Here is an 18652-nt window from a genome sequence, read left to right on the forward strand (position 1 = left end):
ACCGGTTCATTTGGATGAAAAGAAGAGGGTATTTTAGGCACAAATTTTGGATTAGTTCTTAGCATCACCTTATCTGGCCTGAATTGTATGAAGGGATCCTGTATTGAAAAAGCTTGGATCTCGCTGACCCTCCTGGCTGATGTGAGTGCCAGCAGCAATGCTACTTTCCATGACAGGAATTGCAGTTCAGATTTGTGGATCGGCTCGAACGGAGCTTTCATAAGTTGTGACAAGACTGTGTTAAGCTGCCATGGAGGTGGAGGACGCTTAACAGGAGGAAACTTTCTGAATATCCCTTTTAAGAACTCCTTGATTAATCTGTTAGACCACAGAGATGGGCATCCTGGAGATCTTCTGTATCTGGATATTGCTGCTAGATGGACTTTAATAGATGAGTGCGCAAGCCCTGATTTGGCTAAATGCAGTAAATAAGGAAGAATTTGTTCAGGAGAAGACGTCAAAGGATGCACTGTATGAGCAAGGCACCAATTACAGAATTGCTTTCATTTTGCAGTATATGTCGCTGCGGAACTTTGCAATATTTCACGGCATTCCGGAGGGATATCTAATGACTGGAATTCGTGCTCAAAAGGTTCCAAGCCGACAATCTTAGAGAGGTCAATTGTGGATGAAGTACTTGGCCCCTGTTCATTGAAATCAAATCCCTGGTTATTGGGAGCTGTATCCTTGGCTCCACCGACAGTTGTAGAAGCTCTGTATACCAAAACTGCTTCGGCCAGGCTATTAGTATTATTTGGCAAGGTTCTGATCTAATTTTCCTCAGTAATCTGGGAATTAGGGGAAAAGGAGGGAAGGCATAAGCAAACATCCCTGTCCATCGGAGGTGAAGAGCATTCCCTCTCGAACCCTGCTGAGGGAACCTGCTGGCATAATGTCTGCACCTTTTGTTGCTCTGAGTTGCAAACAGGTCCAGGCTTGGCTTGCCCCACACGCTGAAAATCCGATTTAGTTGGACTTGACATAGTTCCCACTCATGGCAAATGTCGGATGACCTGCTTAACAGATCCGCTTTTGTGTTGTCTACTCCTGGAACATGTTCCACTTGCAGCGTTATGTTTTGACGCAGTAGCCAGTTCCAGATCCTTAGTGCTTAAATTGATAGGGGTTTTGATCTCGTGCCGCCCTGCTTGCGCAGGTAAAACATTGTTGTAGTGCTGTCTGTTCGCACTAAGACCGATGAACCTTGGATTCTGGGAAGAAAAGCCTGAAGGCCCAGGAAGACGGCTTTCAATTCCAAGAGATTGATGTGAAGTTTTGTCTCTTGAGGAGTCCAAAGGCCTTGAATCTCTAGGTCTTGCAGATGTGCTCCCCAACCTCGTAATGAAGCGTCTGATGTCATGACGTAGCTTGGTGATTGAGGTTCGAATAACAGGCCCTTTGTAAGGTTGCTCCTGATACCCCCACCATGACATTGCTCGTTTGATCTGACAGGTTATGACCAGCTTGTCGTCGAAGGATCCCAAGGCTTGGACCCATTGCTTGTCCAGGGCTTCTTGCAGCGGTCTCATCTGCAAGCGGCAGTTGGGAATCAATGGGATACAGGAGGACATCATTCCCAGTAATGACTTGAATATTCTGATGGAAGTGAACTTTTTTGATGCCAGAGTTGCAGTCAGATTCAAGATTTTTGTTATTCGTTCTTCTGATGGGTACGCTTTTACTTCCTGTCTTTTTAAGATTGCTCCTAGGAATTGTAGAGAACGAGTCTGAAGAAAAAATGATTTTTCTCTGTTTATCCGAAGGCCTAAACTTTGGAAGAGATCCATGCACATCCATAGAGATCTGTGTTGCTTGGAACGACGATCCTTTTATTAACCAGTCGCCCAAGTAGGGGAAAACCTGGAGACCTTGCTGCCTTAAATGTGCCACTATTGGAGCCATGCATTTTGTGAATACTCTGGGGGCAGACTTCAGGCCGAAAGGCAAAACTTTGAACTGGTAATGGCGCCCACCACCATGAATCGCAGATACTTCTTGTGTTTTTTGTGTATCGGAATGTGGAAGTATGCATCCAACAGGTCTAGAGAGACCATGTAGTCTCCCTTGCAGAGCAGCAGAAGAATTTCCTGTAAGGACAGCATACGGAAAGAAATTTTATTTATGTATTTGTTCAGATCTCTGAGATCCAGTACCTGCCTCCATTTTGATGATTGTCTTTTCCTTATAAGGAAGAAGTGCGAATAAAAACCTTTTTCCCGCTGGTCTGATGGGACTTCCTCTATCGCTCCTTTCAGTATGAGAGATAAGATCTCTGTTTTGAGAGCTGTCAGGTGTTGGTGAACTCTGCGTAGAGGTGGGCGGTTTGGAGGTCTTTGTGAGAATTCCAGGGTATGACCCTGTGTAATGATGTCTAATACCCATCTGTCCGATGTTATGGACTGCCAATGCGGGAGAAACTGAGAGAGGTAGTGGAACTGGTCGGCCTGAAGCGGTATTGGAGGTGCCTGAGAAAAATCACTGTCTGCGACCAGAGTCTTGCTTCCCTCTGGCGGCAGACTTTCTTCTTCCTTGTTGCTGGAAAGAAGTGTTCGAAGACCGATATTGCTGGTTGGAGGAGTACTGACGGTATCCCTGTTGATTGTAAGGTTGGTACCGATTAGATTGGTAAGAGGGACGTTGCTGTCGAAAGTGTCCCCTGGATCCTCTGCCACGAAAGGACTGATAACGGCTTTGCTGTAATGATCCCAAGGATTTAGCAGTTTCAGTATCTGCTTTAATCCCTTGCAACGGTTCATCGATCTGTTTACCAAAGAGGCTTTCACTATCAAATGGCATGTCCAAGATTTTAGACTGGACCTCCGGTCGGAAGGATGTAGCTTTGAGCCATCCTTGCCTCCGTAGGGCTACCGCCCCAACCATCTGGCGGAAAGCTATAGACGCTATATCCATTGCCATGTCTATGGACTCCGATGCTGCCTTGGCTCCATCCTGTAGGATGGTAGTCCGGGGGTGCCACGCATGTTGCCATTGGGTTCTTGGAGCGCTTCTGCGCTGCTTGAGTCACCACCGAGTCCGGTCGAGGATGACCAATAAGACATGCTGGAGCCGTCTCTGTAGCGCGATGCTTTTTATCCAGCTTGGGTATGGATGCTGGGACTGAGGCTGGATTCTTCATCAGTTTGAGTCCTTCCACCCAGATATGTTCAATAATCTGAATGGCTCTTACAGACTTCCTGGAGGACTCCTTGAAGTCGTAAAGGAAACATTCGCTTTCCTTGGCTGGCATAGTAAGCTGGAATCTCTTAGCCAGTTTTCACGATTTGATGGAAAAAGCGGCTATGTCCTCTGGTGGAGAGCTTGATTGAGGCAATGGTGACACCGGGGACGTTGGAACGATATATTCGTCCCATTCATTCCCAACCACGTCATCTTGAGGGATTTCTTCTTCTTCCTCTTGATCGGAATCATGTAAGTCATCACAAATTGTAATAACCTTTTGGACTTCCTTCCGAGGAGGGGGAGGAGGTGGCTGAATCAGGGGCGTTTCTTTTGCAGGTTGAGAGACCTTCCCAGTGGCCGCGGAAGGGACAGGAGCATTATCTTCCGGAAAACGACGGTAATAGCTGTCGATCATGCTTCTTAGGTCTGAAATTAACAAGACGGGCACTGACATAGCCTCTTCCCGCACAGGCGTATCCACTTCCTCTTCGTCGTCATAATGATAAGACTGGTGAAATGACTCATATCTCATCTGGCCCTTGACCGGCCGATCTGTAAAAGTGAAATGCTCCTGGGCCTCTTGAAGGTCTTCCTCTTCGGATTCCTGATGTTTAATATGGAGCTGCGACGGACTGTAAGCAACACCATAGGATCCTTCCTCCTCAGATTCCTGGCAATCCAGAATGGTAGAGGGCAGTATAGGTGAAATCTTCGGCGTAGAAAACTCTCCTCTTTTGCTCGTCAACGATCCCGTCGACGGAGCAATTCTTTTTATAGAGATATAGGTTAAGACTATTTTTTCGTCGTCGACTGGGCCGTCAACGGAACAATAGTCAGCATCGTTGCCGGTATGCTCGTCGACTAGGATCTTGCCGTCGACAAAGGTCTGGTACTCACCGTTGACTGAGTCGTCGTCGACGAAGCTGTCGTCGTCGAGATTGTCGTCGGCGATCTGACTGGAATTTCAGTAGATTTCGTCGACGGAAGCGACGACTGAGCCTTCTTTTCTGAGGAAGGCTTGAGAGGAGTTGGAGGGAGAGAAGTAGAAGGCTCACCTTCCTTAGTTTTTCCTGCTTTGTTTCCTCACATCTCCCTTTTCCTCGGAGGACCTTCTTTTTTGTTTCTTAGAGGTGTGTCCCTTGGCTTCTCTCTCAGACTCCGAGTCTTGAGTTTTCCTTTTCTGAAGTCATAATAAGAGGCGCGCTTCTCTATCCTTAAGTGTTTTGGCAGAGAAGGTCCGGCAATACTTGCAGTCCTTAGGAATATGCTTGGGGTACAGACAGCACAAGCACTCCTTGTGTGGATCCTCAGAAAATAATCTGGCCTTGCCACAGGACCTGCAAGCTCTGAAAAGGCTCTTCTTGGAGCTTTCAGACATTCTGAATGTAATAATGCTTGACAAGAAAGGAAGAGCACCTGACTCCCAACTGTGAAAGTCAAAAGTTCAGTGAAGAGAGAAAAAACTGAGCAGAGCTCAGGAAGACTCCTTCTCACACGAAGGCGGTTGGAAATTTGAGGTATGGTGGCTCTGCTGGGAATGGTGTAGGCTGATGCTGGCTGCTGATTGGCTGTAGTTTGGGCCACATAATGAGGAGGAAAGGTTACCTATTGTTTCACTACTCTATGGTTACCAGGCAGTTTTTTCTTCTACTGCTATGGTTATTATTTACCGGGAGACTCCCACCATGACGACGGGGAAGATACAAGCATGTGAATCTATGAAAGATTGAATACTGGAGAACAGGAAGTATCTCCGTTTTCACGGTGGGGTCGCAGCACTACCAGTTTGTGGTCTTGCCGTTTGGTCTTACTACTGCACCTCGAGTCTTCACAAAGGTGATGGCAGTGGTGGCGACTCATCTCAGAAGGTCAGGTTTCCAGTGTTCCCTTATATAGACGACTGGCTGCTCAAAGCGGAGCCACCAGAGATGATGCTTAATCATCTGCTTGTAACAACTCATCTGTTGCCCAACTTGGGCTTTTCAATAAATGTGCTGAAATCTCACCTGGTGCCCTCTCAGCGCAACCTGTTCATAGGGGCGTACTGGATACTACTGTGTGTCGAGCTTTCCCTCCTCCTCAAAGAATTCTCGACATTCAGGAGATGATTCCTTTGTTTCACAATGGAGGGGTTGTTCCGGTCCTGAAGGTTTTTCGCCTGCTCGGTCTGTTCGCTTCTTGTGTACTGTTGGTCAGTCATGCGCGCTGGCACATGAGGGCACTCCAGCAGTGCCTCCGCAGGCAGTGGTATCAGCACAACTGAGATCTCAGGGAGTCAGTCAGGATCTCCAGAGAAGCTGCAGTGGAGCTGACTTGGTGGAGTGTGCAGGGCAACCTAACTCAAGGGAAACCCTTTCAGTCTCCTCCTCCAGTAGCCACAGTGATCACGGATGCCTCCACTCTGGGGTGGTGTGCTCATCTGAAGGATCTGGAGGTCAAAGGTCTTTGGTCTCCAGAGGAAAGGTTGCTTCACATCAACCTTCTGGAACTGCGGGCTGTACGTTTGGCACTAAAGGCTTTCCTTCCTTCCCTTTGCGGTCAGTCGGTTCAGGTCCTGACGGACAACACTACCGCGATGTGGTATATCAACAAACAGGGAGGGGTAGTGTCAGAACGGTCCAGTTGGTGGGTCGGGGCTTGTCCTCTGCACACACACGTTCAGGATTAGAAAGGTTTTATCTACACAACGTTCTATTTTTAGTTGGAGCCAAAGGGTTGCGAGATTGTGGCACAGTGATGCTTTCCCAGACACTCAACCAGCATGAGAGCGCTATGGACAGGTTAGTGTTCTAGTTTATTATTTTCAGTCCGCCATTTCGTGCGCGAGCATTTTGAATGCTGCGCACTTTGACTGTGTTATCAACGGAGCCTGACATCTTTTTGAGGGTCTCTCCTAGACCGCTCATTCAAGTTCCAGAGTCCGTTCTGGATGTACAGCTATCGTATCCTTTATCTGTGACCCATTCCTGACACTCTATGCCAAGCAGGCGACATCATATCCGGTCAGGTATTTTCACTGCAAGTCTTTTTCCCCCGAAGCTCCGTCTTCTGGAGTTCAGCCTTGGAGTTCGGGTAAGCGAGCTTATTTTTGATATATTTTTTTTGATGGTGCAGTGTTGCAGAAATTCAGCTTCTAGTCCCGCTTCAGCAAATTCCTCGTTTGAGAACTGACGTCGTCTAGAGAGTGTGAGCAACAGTTGTGGCATCCTAGAAAGACATTTGCTTGACTTTTCTTCGTCTGTTGAGAACATTAGACGTCTGTCATCCAGCGAAAGAATCTATTATTTCATGCTGAGAGAGAGTTGAGGTTTTAGTTCAGAACTCATCCGCATATTACGGAGAGCAGCCAGGCAGCACCGGCTTCTTATTTAATTCAATTCCATTCGTATTTAGGAGTATGTGTGTATATATATATATATATATATATATATATATATATATATATACACTCTAGTCATATAAACTAGTCACACTGTAGAGAAGAGAATCTTGCACTGAGTCTGTCCCTGTAACTTGTATTTCTATTCAGTGTTATATTACCATTCTATGAACTTCCCTTGTCTTCCACACTTTGAATCATGAGATATTTTATCCATTCTTTTTATTCATTATGCACATCTTTGTTTTAATCACTGGTAGCACTTTGATTTTACTGTTGCGTGATGTTGCACATTTAGCTAACTTGCACTGAACCCATTGCCAATTTGCACAAGAATTAGCATTGCCCACATGGGCAGCACTGTAGTTATGGCTTAGAACTATTCTTAATGTATAATCCAATTTGAGTGTTTTGCACATATCCTACTGTTGCTTTACGAGCATACGGTTGATAGCTTGACATGTTTTCAATTGGAGCATCAACAAAGTTTTGTTTTGATGTGATTCCGGCACGGATTAGGAATATTTATATATTTTTTAATACATTTTTAACTGTTTGTGTGTTTAAATGTATTTTATTCCGAATTGCCGGTTCACGCCTCCTTTCTAACCTTGTGCTTTTTATATCAGATGCAATAAGTTTCAGTGACAATAAGTGATTTATTTGTATGTATACAGTCAAAATCAATTCAACATGTATTTTACATATATTATTGCGAGCTAAGTTTGCTTCATGGTATTTTTGCATTCATGCATGTAGTATTTTCTCCATGTTTACTACGCAGCAGGCACCTAGCACTTTAAAACGGGTGGCCAGCCCCCATGACTGCGTCATGTGATCAAGGCTTTTGGTAGCCGAAACGCGTCATGGCAGACTGGTGTTGGGCAGAATAAACGTTTGAACACCTAAGAAACGGGTCTCGTCTCTTCCTTACTGTTTGGCTGGGCATGCTGAATTAATAGGACGACACATACCGTATATATATAATATATATATATATATATATATATATATATATATATATATATATATATATATATATATATATATACTTTTACTTACCCACGTGAGCTCGGCTCCTCCCTCCAGTTGAAGAATCTACAATACAGAAACAAGAAAATAAAAATTTATAAGACTACTGCTGAGAAGACAATTTTTTCCATCAATCATTATTAATACATCAGCTAGAGAGAGGCACATTCCACACTATAACAGGTATAGAGGTTCTAGGCACAGTAGTAGTAGTTTACCTATTTAATGTACACATTTTGAAATGAGAACTGTAGTAATCCTCCGTTACTCGTTTTAGGTGATACTCTTCCTACTGAAGATAGAGAAGAAGACACCAGTGTGGCAGTCTCTCGATTTGTCTTTCCACTTCCCCTTTCCCCCTCATTTCTGGGCTCAGTCTTCTGGGGCCAGGGGTGTTTGGGAGTTGGGAAATAATCTGCAAAATACATCCGCGGCCGTACGCTCCCACGGAAATCAGGAATTTCAGGTACTGCTTCTTGACAGGTAGGGTTGTGTTGTCTCCGTCGAGAAGCTCTGTGACTCTGGTCCTGGTCACAGAATCTTCAGATTTGTGTGTTTGCAAATCATCTAGCCGGTGTGCTAAATGTTTGTGCGGACAGTCTGTCGGCATTACTCGGCCGATCACGAGTGGGTGGTTCATCACTTCTTTCAGATGCGAGGGACTCTTCGGTTGGACCTGTTTGCCACTCACGAACGCGCACTGCCTGTTGTTCTGCAGTCTTCAGTATCCGGTGCAAGAAGCGTTGGGGGACCCGTTCCAATTGAATTGGAGCTGACAACTCCTTTACGCGTTTCCTCCCATACTCTTGATTCCTTGGGTTCTGAGGAAAATTTGCCAAGACCAGGCCCAAGTTATATTGATCGCCCCGGATTGGCCAAGAAGGGTGTGGTACACAGATCTACTTCACCTCTCATCGCACCCGCCGCTCCGTCTCCCTCTCAGGGCAGACCTCCTCTCACAGTCGCAGGAGCAGGTTCTACATCCCCACCTCCAGAGCTTGCACCTTCAAGCCTGGAGATTGAACGGGGCAACCTGAGTTCCTTCTCTCTCCCACCAGATGTAGTGGATGTTACCTTATCGTCCAGGCAACACTCCACTAAGTCTATTTACTCGTATAGATGGTCAAAATGTGTTAAATGGTGTGGAGAGAGATCTAATGATCCTTTAAAGGCCCACTTGTCAAATGTTCTTCAGTTTTCACTTTTCTTGGCTCAGCAGGGTTGTGTTGTGGCAACTGTTAAGGGATATTTGTCGGCTCTTTCGGCTTTTCTTTGTTTGCCGGATCAGCCGTCTTTATTTAAATCTCCCATTGTTTTGAGGTTTATTAAAGACCTCACTAATAGGTTTCCACCTATGCCTTTTGATATGCCTCAATGGGATTTGAATCTTGTTTTAACTATCTTAATGGGTTCCCCTTTTGAACCCTTAGATAATTGTCCTTTGAGGCCCTTGTCTTTTATGACAGTCTTTCTTGTGGCTATTACCTCAGCAAGGAGGGTGAGTGAGCTTCAGGCTCTCAGTTCAAAACCCCTGTTTTTAACCATACATGCTGAAAGGATGGTCCTTAGCACCAGGGCTGCTTTTCTGCTTAAGGTGGTTACACCATTCCATCTGGACAGTCCCTAACTCTTCTTGTGTTCTATCCTCCTCCTCACCCTTCCAAGAAGGAGAGACTGCACCGCCTGGATACTAAAAGAGTGGTGAGCTTTTATTTGGACAGGACGAAGGACTTGCTAGTGGACGATCAGCTCTTTGTAGGCTACGTTGGACGCATGAAGGGCAAGGCTGTGCACAAGCGCACTTTATCCAGGCGGATGATCTTGGGCATCAAGATCTGCTACGACCTGGCTGATAAGGAGCCTCCTGAAGGTATTAGGGCTCATTCTACCAGAGCCAAGTCGTCGACTTCTGCTTTGGTCAGAGGTGTTCCTGTAGTGGACATTTTTTTTAAGGCCGCGACTTGGGCCTCCCTCCACACTTCGCAAAGCATTATTGCTTGGATTCCGAAGTGAGGAGGGAGGGACACTTTGCGCCCTCTGTCCTGCAGGACTTTTTGGTATAGAAGGGTGGACACCCTCCTCGGGGAGTGGGACTGCTGTGGGAATCTATTGATAAGGTGAGGAATCCACAGGCAGATGTATCCATCAGAAGAACAAGTTACTTACCTTCGGTAACACTTTTTCTGGTGGATACAGTATCTGCCTGTGGATTCCTCACTGACCCACCCTCCTCCCCGAGGTCCACCCTTATATACCTTAAAGGTGTTTTTGTTTAACATGATGGTTTACATTTCATGTATCTTTTTGCATTGTATGGTTTATAGGAAATGCTTCTGCTCTTTGGCTTTCCTTTTGAATTTACACAGTGTAGTTGTTGAATATTGTGTACTGTGTATACTTTGAATCTGTTCTCGGTTCACCCTTTCGATTCGGAGGAACAGAAAAAACGGATGGAACGGACGTCATCAAGCCGACTAGGCTTTCTTATGGCTCCGGTGACATCATGCGGAGTCGCGAGGGGAGCCGTGGCATTATGACGTCTTCATCGGAGTGCAGAGCTAGGAAAAAAGTTTCAGCGGAATGCTGGCGCAGGGGATATTCATAAGGTGAGCAATCCACAGGCAGATACTGTATCCACCAGAAAAAGCGTTACCGAAGGTAGGTGACTTGTTAATTTCAGTATTAACCAGTAACTCAGATTGCACAGTTGTTCTTGTACTGTTGGTAAATATAAATTTCAGAATTAACCAGTAACTCCGATTGCATGTTTGTTCTTGTACCGTTGGTAAATATAGATTTCAGTTTTAACCAGTAACTCAGAATCTATAGTTGTACTTGTACCGTTGTTGATTAAATATAGATTTCAGTATTAACCAGTAACTCTGAGTTCACAGTTGTTGTTTTGCCATGATTGATGAATCTAGATTTCCTCAACGATTTTGAGGGAGTGTGACCGACTAATGTGCCTGGTTGGGCAGATTTTATTCCATCACTGAGGAGCAACATTTTCCATGACATTGTATTTACTGATTCGAGGATCAGTGCTAGGTTCATACGTTCACAAAATGCGAAGGGACTGTTAGAAATGGGATCTCTGGCTGGCCAAGGCTTGCGCCAAAGTCAGTCCGAGACCACCACTCTAAATCAGGGCAAGGGAGTTACACGCCAAGATAACCCCTGCTCACCCCCTTGGTAATGTGACACGAGCAGTAAGGCTAAACTCGGAGGCCATGTAAGTTAAGCGTTTGCGCGCACACCCAGCAACAACACCCAAGGCCCACCACACAGGAAACTCCACACAAGGTTATATTTAAAAATAGTCTTTGTATTATACCAAAACACATTAGATAAAAACACACACTTTACAATGTGCCACCAGGCACAGGCAGAATTTACAGGGGATATGTACAAGACAGGGCCACCTGGACCACTGTCAGGAATAGGCACTTTTAGACTCAGTACTTGGTAGAATTAGCACTTGTAGGAATAGTAATTAGCACATAGAACACTTGTAGCATCAAATAGCAAATGTAGCACAAAATATAAAAATAGAGCACATAACCAGTAACTACTGGTAACCGGTAAGTACCACCTACGCAACCCTAACCACCTTGGGAGAATGTCACGCAGGGAACCAGAACTTCACTAGCAACACCTGTACTAGGAAGAACCACCTAAGTATCACAATACCTGTAGGGGTATAAGCATGAACAGATTACACATGATGCATCACAACACATTTAGAGGCGCTCGGGGTGAAGGCACCGGCAGAGCGCCACCTCACTCCTTCTCCCCCCCAGCCGGCTTTGACTCACTGGCTTCCGTGGGAGGGGGGGGGGAGAGAATCTTCTCTCCTTGCTCCGGTCTTGTTCGGGGTGCCGCCTGTCCTCGCGCCGCGTTGTGGAGCCCCTCCTTCACAGGGGCTCCTCTTCCTGTGCGGCTGGGCAGGGCGGCTGGGCTTCTCCGGTCAAGGCTCTCGGGTGGGAGACACACGCAGGGCTCACACAGCCGCTGCGGGAGCCCTGCTACCGGTCTCCTTCCTCCGGCCGGAGTTAGCACGTGATAGGCTGGCAGGGGTAGCCAATGGCAGCGTGGCCCCGCAGACGAGCCCCCAGGCTCCGGGTCGTGCTGCTGAGGGCAGTGGAGATTTTCCTCGATCAATTATGGGGTAAAAACAATGCCGGGTGGGCACTGGCCAAAGCAATTCAGGCGCTCCCAGGCGCCAGAGGGCAGTAAACACGCTCCCAGGCGCTAGAACAAAAAAGCGCTCCTAAGCGCTATAGGGAATAAATAAAAGCGCTCCCACAGCGCTAGCGGTATAGATAAAGCGCTTTCAGGCGCTTAGCAGGCAAAATAAGGTCTCAGTAAAAATAAAGCGCTCCCCCAGCGCTATAAGCAAGGTCCAGCAACAAAGTCCTGGCAAAGTTCAGGAAGGTAGGCAGGGGAGCAAGGCTGGGCCCAGAGCCAGCTCACTGGGCCCTCCAGGCAGGAAGGCAATCGCCAGTGGCGGTCCTCCTGGCGCCCAGCAGCAGCAGCCGCCCCCCTCGGCAAAAGGATCCTGGAAGAGAGCATTTTGCAAGGGGACACAGACCCTTTTTATACATTAAATCCCTTTGTCTGGCTTCAGGGCGAGGGGAAAAAACAGTCGCAGCTGGTTTGTGAGCACTGTGATGGGCTCAGCCCCTCACTTTATTCACTGGCAGGCTAGTGACATTAGACGCACCACAGGGGGCGGAGCCAGCATTGTGTGGGGAAAGCCCAGCCCTATTCAGGACCCAGGTGCACTCCTCCCCAGCCATCAGCATGTTAATCTCCACACTCACCACCGGGCAGACCCATCCAGACCCCTGGAGCCAGGCTCACCAGCCAGCTCCAGCCAATCACGTGCCAGCACACTCACTGCATACGCACACCCATGTCTAGAAGCACCACTTCCACACTAGACACATACACGCCGCATACATCATTGCGCAGCATTCAATCACACGAGTCCGCACATACCAAATTCGAGCCTGCACACCTCACGCATCAGGAACTACCAGGGACACAGACATTCCCCATGCATTCCTATGGGAGGGCAGGCCAACCTTACTCCACGCACTCAGAGTGCGCAAGCACTTTCCACTGAGACACCCTGAAAGTGCGCAGAAACCAAAAATCACTACCGCCAATTCACATTCAAAAAGCAAAACGTTTAGGGGTGAACCTGCCAGAAGGGCCAAGTCCAACAGGGACAAGTTGGGAACATCCAAAAATGACTTTCTCTTACTGTCTTCAATTCTACTGAACTTCTTCCTGTATTCATTCCAACATATGTAAACGTCCTAGACATGGATTCATATGATCTTAGCTAAGAAGGCCATCTTGATCAATTGTAGTGATAAACCTCCACACCAACTCTTCAAACAGACAAATATAGTTTTGTTCCTGGCCTCCAGTCTGCAATTAACACTTTGTGTGCAAATACTTGGGTATAAATGTGATTCTGATAGATACATCTGCCGTGTGGATTCCTCACCTTGTGAATATCCCCCTTTCGTAGCCTCGCACCGACGTGGAAATGGACGTCATAGAGACACGGCTCCGCACGCGACTCCGCTGACGTCACCGACGCCTACAATAGGCCCACGCCGGCGTGATGACATCAGTTCCCTTTTTTTTGCATCGTCGACGCTAACGGTTATCGGGAATCTCTGTGGCAACTGGTACTTTGTTGCCTTTTTGTTGCAAATTTCTGCTTTTTTGTATCCTGTCTCTTCGACGATGACATCTAAGAAGACCGGCTTCAAGCCCTGCAGTGCGTGCGTCTGCACAAAGTGTTAATTGCAGACTGGAGGCCAGGAACAAAACTATATTTGGTCTGTTTGACGAGTTGGTGTGGAGGTGTATCACTACAATTGATCAAGATGGCCTTCTTAGCTAAGATCATATGAATCCATGTCTAGGACGTTTACATATGGTGGAATGAATACAGGAAGAAGACGAATCAATGGAGTCTGCAATTAACACTTTGTGTGCAAATACTTGGGTATAAATGTGATTCAATACACCACAAACGTAGTGGTCCAAAGAGGAGTTGAACAAGGCTGCATATTGTCTCCTTTATTTGTCTCTGACAGTCTTTGATGGTGCCTAACTTAAAACTCTAACAGCCTTCCTCCTCAAGTTACCACCTGTGCCTTTCCTGCAATGTACACTGGGGCAACATAGTGCTTATTATCTCAGATAATTCAGTGGAATTACAGAGTAGCCAGGGCCCTTTCAATTCGGATTGTTCAATGAGGAGACTGTCAAGGTGGATACAACTAAGTGGATACACTTTTCTAGAGTGAAACACCCATTGTGTATCATCTGAAACTTGACCGTGTTGTAATGTTAATGTACTGGGACACTCGTCTTAATGAAGAGTTTAAATGAAAACTTCATTAGGGGAATCTAAAACTGAGCACAGTATCAGTTTACAGTGTAAGAAACAAGCGAGCCTCCGATTTGTTAGGCTGAAATTGGGAGAAATTAAGGAAAAATCCCCAAACTATGCCCTGTGTGGCTTGTATTTGACAAATTCAATATTCAAATTAAAACTGTGGGAGCAAAAATGTATAACCGCCTTTAGGAAGCTGCAACGACCTGATCCAATAACTGTGGCCTTGGCATGTTTAACGTTCATGTCCATTTATCCCGGAGACACATTTTGCCCAGTAGTTTACTGCCAAATGGCGTAGGTTTAAAGAGACACTTGTGAAGAGGATAAGAATGGTCCCAGCTTCTGTTCTGCCACAGCCTTCGTCCCACCTGCTCATCCTTGAGAGGCCGCCCCACGGTTTGAAGGATTGGGATTCTGCTGCCTACAAGGTAAGACTGGTTCGCCTTCTGAAGAGACCAAGGGGATCTGGACAATGTTGAACCACTGGTCAGATACGCCTCGTGCCCATATGCCTAAAGAAACTCTTCCTTAAACTAAGAATGATGGACGATGGGCAAAGCATTAGCCTGTGCTCCAGAGCATCCAAGAGACAAAAAAAGTCTTCTACGCTATTGCAATGGGGCCGACTGCTACAGATTAGCCTTTGTAGAGAAATTAACTATTACCCTTGTTAGACCTGGCACCTTGGCGTGAGTTTCCCTTCCACTTTTTGCTGATGTGCCTCAGATGTTTTTGCTGGTGTCTGCTGCTAAGGGCACTGCGCCACGGCCAACCCGTGCCGCAGTGCAAGTGCTCCCTATGAAAAGTGTAACTGTGTTTGGAATACCTGATTGGTTCATTGGATTTACTGTCAGTCCCCAGTACAGTGCACCAGGAGTGCCAGGGCGTGTGAATGCCAATACTGCTAGTGGGCCTGCAGCGCTGATTGCGCCACCCTCAGAAGCAGCTTTAAAATGTGTCTAGGGTCTGCCATTGCAGAACCTGCGTGCAGTCTGGTCCTGTCATGCTGGCTGGGCAAGTGTACACACTTGCCAGCCCCTAACCTTCCCTTAACTTCATATTAGTCACCCCTATGGTAGGCCCAAGGGCAGGGTGCATTGTAAGTGTAAGGTAGGACATGCTCTGATGAGTGTGGCATGTCCTAATAGTGAATTACTACCAAATTCGTTTTTCACTATTGTAAGGCTACCTGTTCCCTTTAGGCCAGATGGGCTGCTGGAATTATTACACGCTATAATCCCCGCAGGCTCAGGGAGCACGGTAGAGAGTCATGTTTAGTATGCCTGAACTCAGAATAATAAAATACTTCTTTTAGTAAAGTTTATTTTAATATCCTGTGTTTGCAAATGCTACTTTTAGAAAGCTAGCATTTGCTTGCCTAACCATTTCAGCCCGCCTCTGCTTGGGTGTGTATCTGACTGTCTGGGTTGTGTGAGTGACAGGGCTGGGGGATGACAGGTGGTGAATGCAAGGATTACACCTTAGTGGGAGGTAGGAGTGGCCCTGGACTCTTAATCAGGCTGTGCTCTGCCACCACAATGCTGGCTCTGCCCCCTGGGGAGCGACTGATGACTCAGCCGGCACCTGGCCCAGGAAGGGCGAAGCACTGTCAACAAGGTACTCCTGGCTGCCCCTGTCCACACAATGCTGGCTCCACCTCCTGTGGAGCGTCTAATGTGCCTGCCCCTCACACTGAAAGCAGAAGCCAGAAGTACACCCAACAAGTGCTCAGAGACTGAAAGAAGTTATGAAAAGGCCCCCCTGGCCTGAAAAGACAAAAGAAATGCTGTATAAAAGTAGGAGCCCTGCTCCTTGTAAATCAGAATCCTGTTTCCCACAAAGAACCTCTGCCCGAATAGAAGGAGAAGAAGACGCTGGAAGGACTGGCCTGCTGCTTGCCTTGCTGAGGAAGGAGAGGAGAAGACTTTTCTAAAAGACTTTGCTGACTTGTGCTTGAAACTTTTCTCCAAGGGCTTGATTGAGCTTGCCCCCTGATCTGGACCCCAGAACTGGTGGGTCCTTGGTGCTTTTGCTCGTCCTGACATTCAAGCCGTGTGTGCATCCCGCCGGAGCCAGACTGCGCCCCTCATCGCCCCTCCTAGGGCTGTGGTGCTCGGGAGCTTGCCTGCCTTTGTCCCTGTGAGAGCCTCGCTCCGATCGGAGTCGCTCTCTGCCCCCGGGCTAAGCTTCCTGCTCCTCTGCCCCTTGCCTGCTACTGGAGCGCGCTGAAGCGCTCTTCCCCCCTCCCGCCGGAATTTCTCTGCCGATAGCGATCCACGCTGGGTCGACAGCTGCACACGCCGTGCCCTGTGACCCCGCTTTGTGATCCCAGAGACTCGTCAGGCCGCGCCGCCCCCGCTGAGGAGACCCCCGCACCGTCGTGCTAAGGGTCGCGGGCCGCGCCTGCCTGATTGCACACGTCCGCTGGCGTCAAGATCCAGAAGTGCCCCCATCGCCTGAGTCGCACTAAACCTGTGCTGACTCTCGCCAAAGTAAAAGAAGATAGGTTCCTGTATCGGGCTCGGGGCCCGCAACTTGTTATTTCCCCTTCATCGAGGCTGCATTCGTGGAGAGCGCTGAAGGAGGAAGTCTACGAGAGTCTTTGCGGGTGAGTGGGAGCGAGCGTGGCCCTTCCGGCCTCCTATCTCTGCCCTCAGCCCCCCCCCCTGCCAAGCACCCTGCGCTCTCACCTGTTCCGCCGTCCGGGCCGCACTGCTCAGCCCAGCTCGCTCCAAGCTCCGCCGACGTCCCGAGCCGCTGCGAAGGCATTCTCACGCTAGATGCGTGGGACGCGGTAGGGCTCCGGTCTAAGTTCAGCAGGGAGAACGAGTGCAACGCGGTGAAGCGCACAGAAGGCCTAAGAGTGGCCTAAGGTCCCCCGAACTGGTACAAGGAGGTGCTTTGAAAAGAACTGCAACTAAAAGAAACTGTGTAGTAAGGAATTCACAAAGAAATCCACATTTGAACTTGCAACTAAAGAGAAACTTGCCTATTCACAATCTGTTGGCATCCTAAAAACGTTACTGGTCTTGTATTAAGTCTGAACTGTATATATATATCTATTTTTACATAAAGAGTCGTATTTTGATATATCCACAGCCTGGTGTCCATTTGTGGGGGGATTGGTACATGTTACTGTGTGTGTGATTACAAATGCTTAACTGAATAACGCCTGAAGAATAGCCTTGGCTGCTCACGCCACACACCTAGAGGGTGAGCAAGGGTAATTCTAAGGGGTCATCCTTCGCCCTGACTTAGAGGAGAGGGTCCCTGCTTGTCACAAGTGCATACTTGCGCCAACCAGAGACCCCCAATTCTAACAACCCTCATTCTCACTGTAACCTTTTCTGGCCTGATAGCAAGTTGTACACTCTTACTCTGTTGCAGAGGGTCCGCCTGCCTGAGAGTTGGAATGAGAGCAGTGCCATTGAGAGGCTGCACCACCCACTCAGTCATTCACATTGTTGTGGCACTTGGATGCTGAACTGAAATAACACTTTCAGCTTGGCTATGTGCACTACCTCAGACTTGCTGTTCCCTTTGGCTGAGTCTTTCATTCCTTCTCCACTCCCTCTTTTTGGCCTTGTATGTCCCCAAGCCATGCCCCTTCTTAAGTGTATCCTCTTGGCTTTTCCTTCCTGCTCCTGTTGCCGCCGTCTCCTCCTCTTGGAGGCGTCCCCACTTATTACCCCATCTCCTCTTTTTCTTTATTGTATCCCAAAGTGCTTACCGTATAAATAAATAAATAAAAACAAGCGATGAAGGCTAGGTTGCTGATTACCAAGGGTGTTGGTCTCTATCCAACCTCTTGCCTTTCTTCCACCACCCAACACTTTGTCTCTTTATCGCACTCTTTTTCATACCTGCTTTCTCACTTTGTTTGTAGTTTCCTGCCTTTTTATTATTCTTTCCTGTATTGCTCCCCCTTTCTGTGAGTCAGTCACTACGGTGATGATAGATAAACCTGGTTCATCAAAAGTAAGTGCTGGTATCCCCTCCCAGCAACAACTGGTGCAAAGTTCGCACTGCTCGCTTGTCTGCCGCCTCTCATTCTGTTTCTCCTCTCCACATCTGCAGGATTAAGGCCATTGAGAGCCCGGATAAGAGGGATGACACCATCTGGCTAACGTACTGGGTGGTGTACGGTCTCTTCAGTGTCGTTGAATTCTTCTCAGACATTTTCCTCTTCTGGTTCCCGTTTTACTACATTGGAAAGGTAAGCTTGGCGGGGCGAGTGGGCAATCCTTGGAGTCCTCTTGTTTGTCCTGTTACAGAGGTGGAGTTCCTACTCATTCTTACACTGTATGTGTCCTAAGTAAGAATCAGGTGACGATGGGGGAGGGCATAGTGGCTTTGAGCAGAGGTTTCATGGGAGGCAGGTTTGAGATTTTGGCAGGTTCTGTGAATAGTCTAGAATGCCAGGGCAGTGGTCAGGAAGGAGAAGCAGGCATCTGTCTGGAGAGGTTTGGTGAATACAGTGAGCTGTCAGAAGAAAGAAGGCATGGCGGCGCTCACCGAGCTGTTGCATTTCACAGTGATTTAAGCAGCTCAAAACTAGTGCATTTATCAGGGCCTTGCCAGTCGTGAATGTATAGGATGGGTGTGGCCTAAAAAAGGAAGTGGATCAGGATTAAAGT

General features: G+C 47.6%; 1 protein-coding gene across 2 annotated transcripts in view; it reads left to right on the plus strand.

Moving 5' to 3' along the window:
• REEP6 (receptor accessory protein 6) overlaps window positions 1–18652 on the plus strand; it is a 124009-nt gene that overhangs the window by 85412 nt on the left and 19945 nt on the right. For both annotated transcript variants that reach the window (XM_086946648.1, XM_086946649.1), the window contains exon 3: window positions 18093–18231. In XM_086946648.1, the coding sequence (XP_086802774.1) occupies window positions 18093–18231 (139 nt within the window). The remainder of the gene's footprint in view (window positions 1–18092; window positions 18232–18652) is intronic.

The sequence above is a fragment of the Lissotriton vulgaris genome, chromosome 12 (genome assembly GCF_964263255.1).
Source record: "Lissotriton vulgaris chromosome 12, aLisVul1.2, whole genome shotgun sequence".
NCBI lineage: Eukaryota > Metazoa > Chordata > Amphibia > Caudata > Salamandridae > Lissotriton > Lissotriton vulgaris.